General features: G+C 42.4%; 1 protein-coding gene across 1 annotated transcript; it reads left to right on the top strand.

The window, feature by feature from the left end:
- The first annotated feature begins 3,137 nt into the window (after positions 1 to 3,137).
- Positions 3,138 to 8,114, top strand: LOC125726849 (serine/threonine-protein kinase pim-1-like). Its single transcript, XM_049003311.1, has 8 exons — positions 3,138 to 3,288; positions 3,546 to 3,640; positions 3,754 to 3,798; positions 6,333 to 6,478; positions 6,582 to 6,637; positions 7,173 to 7,544; positions 7,749 to 7,925; positions 8,023 to 8,114. Exons 1-8 carry the CDS (start codon positions 3,138 to 3,140, stop codon positions 8,112 to 8,114), a joined length of 1,134 nt encoding a protein of 377 aa, XP_048859268.1.
- The last annotated feature ends 938 nt before the right edge of the window (positions 8,115 to 9,052 follow it).

The following is a 9,052-nucleotide window of genomic DNA, read 5'->3' as shown; positions in this document are numbered from 1 at the left end:
TCCAAATGCAGAACCGAACGCCACAGGAAATCCTTTCTACCGGTGGCAATAAGACTGTATAACTCTTCCTCATTCTGTAGATGACTTTTTCAGAATCTGTCATTAAGACTCATTTGGATCGGGCAATATTACTCCTCTGTTTGTTATCGAATGTTTGTTTTATCCATCATCACATGCTGCTATTGCAATTATTCAAGGCACAAACACTTAGTCACTTTTCATTACACATGCACTAATAATCTGTTATTTTATTATGTTTGTTATAGCTTAGTTATAGTTTTTTCTTTTTAACTTTTTACAGAGTATGAGTATTTATGTGTATTTATATAGTTACAATACAGTATCACTCATAGCTATTTTGCACTATTATTTTCTTCACCTTACCTTTACTCCTATTGTTGCACTGAGCATGTAAAGGACAAAAGAATTTCCCTCGGGATAAATAAAGTTTTTTCTTATCTTATCTTATCTTATCTTATCTTATCTGCCCGGGCCTCCATAGTCTGCTGGGGGGGGGGGGGGGGGGGGGGTGAGAGGTGTCACATAAAATTGATGACAGCCTTGTTATCAGCCTGCTCTCATCCATCTACTCTACAGTGCCAAGGGACGCTCCTCCCTGATGATGAGAGGAGTCTAAGCATGTGGACATTTGGGATAATGTGAGTTCAGAACTGGATAGTCAGCTGTACAACTTCCAGTCTGTAGGCAGACTCATCGCCTTTAGTTATGATGGCAAACGCAGTAGTATCACCTGCAAAATTCAGGATCTTCACTGGAGCAGCAGTGATTTGTGTAGAGACTGACGAGAAGGGGGAGAGCACAGAGCCTGGAGGAGCTCAGTGCTGAGGGTCAGCGTGTCTGATGTGTGCTGTAAGCATACAGATGTCCTGCATTTGTGGAACATTTTGTTTGTGCTGCTGTTTAAATGTGTTGTTGACGCTGCAGTCAGTAATTTTCCACTAGCAGTCTCACCTCTGCATTTTACAGGAAGACTGACCGACTGAGAGCAGGGTGTTTGTGTCTCTCGTCTCAGTGAGCGAAAACCACACAACCGTCAGGTCCTCAGCTCAGGCCCTCTGCTTCCCGTCTAATCACAACAGAAGTCATTTAAGGTTATCTTTCATATAGAACAGGTCTATACATTGTACTTTTATTAAACAAACTAAATAGCCTTATGTTAATAATTTCATTTACAAAACAGCTTTTCTCAAAAAAGCTACAAATAACGTGGTAAACATCGAAAAGTAATGTTTGAGAATGTTATCTTAGCGATGTACGTGGATTTTAAAGTCTATACATTTCACACTCAGAACAAGTGAGGAACACACCAGTGTTTGTTAAAAATAAAAACTGTTAAATGAATAATTCATGTGTAAGAATTTTAGCATATTAAAATTATTCAGTTCTATCCATGAAAAAAAGTTAATCATTATTGAACTACACATGACTTCTAAGTTAACTTTTAACAATGTGTTTATTTCTGATACAATTTCATTTGCTCTCAATGTATGTGCACATAACAACAACAACAAAAGGAAGACTACAAAAAGACACCAATGGCATATATACCCAACTGAATGAATGATTTTGTGAGTTATACGCCTTCTTCTTTCCAGGATATACCGTATGTGCGTTTGCGCACATGCGTGTGTTTCGGTAAAAAATGAAATAATCCAAAGCACAGTATGCAAAGACACAGAAGTGGGCCATAGTGCAGTGATGCAGCTGTTACAGGTCCCAGGACCGCGCACAGATGAAAATGTACGTAGATGATGGCTGTTTTTCAATTAAAAGAGCACAGACGGGAGACATCAGTGGTGTATGTACTTTATCTAAAGAAAATCCCTATTCAACATGTCACATCATCACTCTCAAACGTATTCAAATACAGTCAGAATACATCTCTATATACTGTATCGTGTCATTTAACAATATGTGTTATATAAATCTCAATTTATGCAGAGCAAAATAAACTGGAAAGCCGTCCATAGATCCGTGCTTAATTGTGGCCAGGATATAGTGGCCGATATAGTCTGAGCAACATTGAACAATGACAAATATATACTTTTTCACATTCTGGTTCAGTGTAACAGTGAAAATAACTTCTAATTAAACTGCATAAATGCCAGGACAAGATACCAGGCAGCGTAAAAAAACAATTAGACATTTAACATGTTAATAATAAGATATATATAAAAAAAGATGACTTTCACGGGCACCCTTTTCACAAACCACGTTAATGTTCGGTTTGTAAGAAGCGAAGAGCAATCCTGCACTTTAAATCACTTTACCATTTTACCATTTTGACAATACAGTTAAACACCTGTGTGTAACATTTGGGACATGAAACAGTAATTATTTACTGTACTAACCTGTTCTAAAACTAAAAGAGCACAGACGGGAGACATCCGTGGTTTTTGTATTCCAGGCGTTTCTTCACCTGAAGAAAATCCCGCGAAACTTCAACTAATGTTCCCATTAGGCTATAACCCCCTCTAGCGGTGCACAAAGGAATGTCGATTCTAGTATTACTTTTGAACAAAATAACCATAAAACTGACGGACAAATTGGGACAAAACTCTTGTGTGCGTCACACAGCGAGCAAAGATGCTGGAATAAATATGAGTATGAGTAAGTACAAAAATGGACTTATTGTATAAATATCCAGGACACACAATATATACAGCATATATGCAGCATAAACAAACATACAAAACAAACTCTCAACTAACTATATTACTGCAAAATAATATTTTCAAATACGTCATTTATTTTTGCATTGTATGACCGGGGATTGCGCCCCTGGGATCTAGCCTGGGTGAGCCCGTGCATTAAAACGCGCGTCATTCTAGAATTCAGGATGTCTTATCAATCATTTTCATCGTTCTGTGCATGGTGAGGGACTTATTTACTCTCTTCCGACAACGAATCCTTATAACTTATACGGTATCGATTATTATTGGTTGATTTTAGCAGATATGTCATATTATATTAGAAAAATACAGTTTTGAGCTGTACGATTAAATCGCCTTTAATTTATTAGGTAATACCCATTATAAGTTATGTGTTTTAGTGTAAAGTGTTATCCACATCGAACAGCGTAACATACAATAAAATTCTTTTGATTTAGAGATAAAATGGCCACCAAGCGACCCCACTCCGATACTATCGACGAATCTCCGTCGAAGAAAAGGAGAAAGAGTAAGGAAGCACAGACTAGCGAAGCGCAGACTGCCGAAGCGCCTCGCCGTGACACCCAAGAACTGGGATTCAAAATGCCCCGCAAAGGTTTGAATCAACAGATGACTGTCTTTGAGAGAGAATGAGAATTCTAACTAAAAAAGTTAACTTTTTCTGACATAGGCATCTAATAGGAAAACTAATGATAATGCAGATTTAACAGACCAAACTCTAGGATAGGTATGCGGTAATGAAATATTAATGCATGCTATTTAAAATTAATAGTGAAGTATCCTCAAGTCTGTTCTCATGGAGAAAGTGTCGTATGGATTCTTTTCTTCAAGTGTACCTGTCTAATGTTGTAGAACCTTTGGAGGAGCTTTATCTCAAGGGGAAGCTCCTCGGCCAAGGTGGTTTTGGAGCTGTCTATGCCGGAAGTCGGAAGAGCGATGGCCTCCCAGTAAGTCCCCAAGTGGTGTGATCACAACATGCATAGTGATATCTGTCCAGAGATCCATCTTATCCTGTAAAATGTGACACCATCTCAATACACTAATTTTTTTCCCCCTTTAGGTGGCCATAAAGTATGCCAGAAAGGGTGGCATGCAGATAGAAATGGTAAGTGTCCTCAGCCATGGAGCTCGGTTTCTTTAGATTCATTTCTGTCTAAACAGTTGCAGCTCTAGCTTAAGCTCAAAGCTGCAGGGATTTTAGGAACTGTAGCAGCCTGGATTGAAAACTGGTTAACTGACATGAAGCAGCGAGTCATTATTAGAGTCACAATGTCACAGTGGGCCTGCAATCATAGTGGGGTACCGCAGGGTTCAATTTTAGGACCACTATTGTTCCTAATTTACATTAATGATATTCACGCCAATACATACAGTAAACTGGTTAAATTTGCAGACGACACCAAGGTGGGTGGTGTAGCAGGTACTGATCTAGCAGCAGAGAGGCTACAACGGGATCTGGATCTAATTAGCGACTGGGCTGATACCTGGCAGATGTAATTTAACATAGATAAATGTAAGGTAACCCATTCAGGGAGCAGAAATATAAAGATATGTACAGATATTTTATGGGTTCCACTGAAACAAAGATAGCTGATTACGAGAAAGATCTCGGTGTGTATGTTGATGCTTCCATGTCCCACTCTCGCCAGCGTGGGGAAGCAATAAAAAAGGGCAAAAGGATGTTGGGTTACATCTCTAGGTGTGTGGAGTTTAAATCAAGGGAGGTGATGCTACGATTATACAAATCCTTGGTAAGACCTCACCTAGAATATTGTGTGCAGGTTTGGTCACCATACCTTAAGAAGGACATTGTTGCCTTGGAAAAGGTGCAATGTATGGCTATGAGAATGATTCCTAGTCTTAGAGGAATGTCTAATGAGGAGAGGTTAGCTGAGCTGAATCTGTTTAGCCTCGAGCAAAGGAGACTAAGGGGGGATGTGATCCAGGTATATATACGTTTCTAACAGGTCTGGATGCTGTTCAGCCAAATGGCTATTTCAATATTAATTTAAATACTAGACCTCGTGGCCATAGGTGGAAATTGGTGGGAGAACATTTTAAACTGAATTTGAGAAAGCACTTCTTTACTCAGCTTGTTGTTAGAGTATGGAATAGTCTTCCTGCTAGTGTAGCGCAAGCTAAAACCCTGGGTTCCTTTAAATCAGAGCTAGATAAGATTTTACCAACTCTGACCTATTAGTTAACTTCTCCCCAAACAAGCTTGATGGGCCAAATGGTCCCCTCTCGTTTATAAATTTCTTATGTTCTTAACATATGTACATCCCCTTCATCAGAATCAGAATCAGAATCAGAATCGTGTTTATTGGCCAAGTATGTGCAAGCACATACAAGGAATTTGATTCCGGTAGATGTTGTCTCTCAAGTAGTGTAAAAAGAAAACAAAAAACAAAACAGCAGTGTGTAAGGATACAATGAACAATATCCAGAGCAAGTGTAAATACTATAATATACAGTTACAATATGACTGTGAATATGGATTGTTCTACAGTATAAGACAAGTGTTAACAGGTGTATGTAAGTGTTGTTTGTACATATTGTATAATAATATGTTTATTCTATTTATAAATATATATATAATAAATATAAATATATGCATGTATGTACATAGTATATATATGTGTGTATAAATGAGCAATGAACAGTACAATAAAATAATCTAAATCTTATAAGCAGAAAAAAAAACAGAGCTTACAGAATAGATACCAGAATATATACAGATATATACCAAGGAGTGTACATAAAGTGCAGTGCAGTGCTGAAGGTGTTTGGCAGTGCGTCAGTTCAGCTGTTTAGGAGGGAGATGGTGAGGGGAAAGAAACTGTTCCTGTGTCGGGTGGTGCTGGTCTGCAGGCTTCTATAACGTCTGCCGGAGGGCAGCAGGTCAAAAAGTCTGTGTCCAGGGTGTGCGGGGTCTGTGATGATTTTTCCTGCCCTTTTCTTGGATCTTGAGAGGTACAGGTCCTGGATGGAGGGCAGGGGGGCACCGGTGATCCTTTCTGCTGTCTGTACGGTCCGCTGCAGTCTGTTCCTGTCTTGTTTAGTGGCAGCTCCATACCAGACAGTGATGGAGGAGCACAGGACAGACTCAATGACCGCAGTGTAGAACTGGATCAGCAGCTCCTGTGGAAGACTGTACTTCTCCAGTTGCCTCAGGAAGTGCATCTTCTGCTGGGTCTTTTTGAGGATGGAGGAGATGTTGGTCTCCCACTTCAGGTCCTGGGAAATTGTGGTGCCCAGGAACTTGAAGGTCTCCACAATAGACACCGGGCTGTCTGCTATGGTGAGGGGGGACAGTGTCGTGGGATGTCTCCTGAAGTCCACTGCCATCTCTACCGTCTTGAGAGTGTTCAACTCCAGGTTGTGCTGACTGCACCATAGTACCAGCCGCTCCACTTCCTGCCGGTATGCAGACTCATCACCATCTTGAATGAGCCCAATGACGGTGGTGTCGTCTGCAAACTTCAGGAGTTTTACAGCTGAGTTCCTGGAGGTGCAGTCATTTGTGTAGAGGGAGAAGAGCAGTGGGGAGAGGACACATCCTTGAGGGGCACCAGTACTGAGTGACCGTGTTACAGAAGTGATCTCCCCCAGCCTCACTTGCTACTTCCTGTCTGTCAGGAAGCTGGTGATCCACTGACAGGTAGCTGGTGGCACGCTGAGCTGGGAGAGTTTGGAGGAGAGGAGTTCAGGCACAATGGTGTTGAACGCCGAACTAAAGTCCACAAACAGGATCCTGGCGTAAGTTCCCGGGCGGTCGAGATGTTGTAGGATGTAATGCAGCCCCATATTCACTACATCATCCACCGACCTGTTTGCCCGGTAGGCAAACTGCAGGGGGTCCAGCTGGTGTCCTGTAATGTCCTTCAGATGGGCTAACACCAGGCGTTCAAAGGATTTCATGACTACAGACGTCAAGGCAACAGGTCTGTAGTCATTCAGTCCAGAGATGGTGGGTTTCTTGGGGACCGGAATAATGGTGGAGCGTTTGAAGCAGGTGGGAACTTCACACAGTTCCAAGGATCTATTGAAGATGCGGGTGAAGATGGGAGCCAGCTGATCAGCACAGGCTTTGAGGCAGGAGGGGGAGACACCGTCTGGACCTGCGGCTTTCCTGGTCTTCTGTTTCTGGAACAGTCGGCTCACATCCTCTACGTGTATTCTGAGTTCCAGGGGGGAGGGTAGGGGGTTGAGAGGTGTGATGGGGGTCGTTGACTCTGGGGTGGGGTGGGTGAGGGGTGTGTATCTGTCCGTCTCAAACCTGCAGTAGAAGGTGTTCAGCTCGTCTGCCAGGTCTTTGTTTGCTGCAGCAGGGGGTGGGGGTCGTCTGTAGTTGGTGATGGTTCGCAGACCTCTCCACACTGACGCAGGGTCGTTGGCTGAGAACCGTTCCTTCAGCTTCTCAGAGTAGCTTCTTTTAGCCACTTTGATCTCCCTGGTCAGCGTGTTCCTGGCTTGGAGTTGACGAGCCCATCCCCATGGAGGTGGCCATAATGACCCTCGTCAACCTTCCGACACCCTGCAAGAACGTGATTAAGCTTATCGACTGGTTTGTTGGGACCAATGAATATATTATGGTTTTGGAAAGGCCGGACCCATGCCTGGACCTCCACGAGTTCTGCAATTCCAAAGGAGGATTCCTAACTGAGGAAGATGCTAAGCATGTGCTGGTGCAGGTTCTCCGTGCTTTGCGTCACTGTCAGGAGGCTAACGTCCTGCATCGAGACCTGAAGCCGGAGAACCTGTTAATCAAAACAGACACTCTGGACGTCATACTCATTGATTTTGGATGTGGAGACGTCTGGATGGATGACTCCTACAGGGAATTTGCAGGTCAGCAAGAGAGGCTAATTAAAAACCTGTCATTCTGGATTAGTAGCAGGTAGTGTTTAACCCAGTGTTCAACAAAACTAGATTTGTGATTAAACTCCCTGTAGGGAAGTTGGATTTGTATTCTTGGGTCCTAACCTGGCTCGCTTCAGTAAAAATACCCAGCTGTACGAAAAGTTTTGTGAGATTTTCACCTTGTTGTTTCAGGGACAAATGCCTATGCTCCCCCAGAGTGGTTCCGCAAACGGAAGTACCGAGCTGGCCCCGCCACGGTCTGGTCGGTGGGGGTCACGCTCTTTGAGCTGGTGTGCGGCTACCTCCCCTTCCGCAGGAAGAGGGCACTCGTTTCTGGCCACTATAAATTCCCACCATGGGTCTCTCCAAGTGAGTAGCTTACACTTTACTCCGTGACTCAAGTTCCACGAGAGGGAATATTATTTTCCGACTAACTGTGCAACTTTCCCAATCTGTTCCTTGACAGACTGTCGTAATCTAATAAAACAGTGCCTTACTGTCAAAGTGGCAGATAGGCTGAGGATGGAGGAGATCGAGCTCCATCCCTGGCTGAAATAAAGCTGACCATTAGGCAAAATGCAAAAAGTACTTCTTGCCTCTAGAAAGGTATGCTGCTCTCTCACTTAAAAATAAAAGATACAGATGATATAGCAGTTGCTTTGCATCAAGTTAGCTTGTAACCCTTGGGGATGGTTTATAAAGCAACCATTGTTGTACTTTACTTTAGAAACTTAACATGTCACCATTTGAGGCAAGGGAGAGGAAGTCACTGCTGAGTCTTGGGACAGGTAAGAGAAAACCGTCCTTGTGTCTCATTCATGTGTTCACCACAAAGGTCTTCATGATTTATTTTGCTCTTGAAACCAGTGAACAAGTCTATTTCCAACAACTATGGACAAAAATGCTCTGTGACTGAATGTTTTGCATAGGTTCCAATTCCTATTGTTTCCTAAACTGCATTCTTTTCTGTACATTCATACTTTCTTTTGCAGAAGATTGATGTGATGTGAGCATTAAGATGGGAGGTGCAGAGATACAGCGCCAGCGAGACACAGAAAGATGGCATGAACATGGCAGTGTTCTGTGACGCCAGGCATCTTAAATAATGCTGAGCTGTGCCTCAATAAAGATTCAATTATGCAGATGCTCTTTATATGTGTTTTTCATCTCTTTTGGTGTCTCTAACCATGGTTACCTGAATATCCAAGTCATGTTATGATGATCTGACCTGAATTAAGACAAGGGCAGAGTAAAGGGGGAATCCAGACATCTTGGGGTGATGCATGCTGGGTACTTTATCTAGGATTGTATTTAATGATTTACTAAGAGTCAGAGTCTGGCATGTGTAATTAATTACAACTTTACTGAGCAGCACTACAACAGATACAGTGATTTGCACAATAGTGGCTTTGTGTCTCCCTCAGACCCAAATTTATACTTGCTGCAAACACTTTCTCTCAGTCACTCATGCTTGTCCTGCATGTCTTAAGGGTTGT

Source organism: Brienomyrus brachyistius, unplaced genomic scaffold (genome assembly GCF_023856365.1).
Source record: "Brienomyrus brachyistius isolate T26 unplaced genomic scaffold, BBRACH_0.4 scaffold78, whole genome shotgun sequence".
Lineage (NCBI taxonomy): Eukaryota > Metazoa > Chordata > Actinopteri > Osteoglossiformes > Mormyridae > Brienomyrus > Brienomyrus brachyistius.
Note: the sequence above shows the minus strand (reverse complement) of the source record. Positions and strands in the feature narration are given on the sequence as shown.

Coding starts and splice junctions, on each gene's coding strand:
- LOC125726849 (XM_049003311.1), top strand. CDS start 3,138: ATGGCCACCAAGCGACCCCACTCCGATACTATCGACGAATCTCCGTCG. Junction 3,641..3,753: donor GGAAGAGCGATGGCCTCCCA/GTAAGTCCCCAA, acceptor TTCCCCCTTTAG/GTGGCCATAAAGTATGCCAG. Junction 6,479..6,581: donor TCCCGGGCGGTCGAGATGTT/GTAGGATGTAAT, acceptor AATGTCCTTCAG/ATGGGCTAACACCAGGCGTT.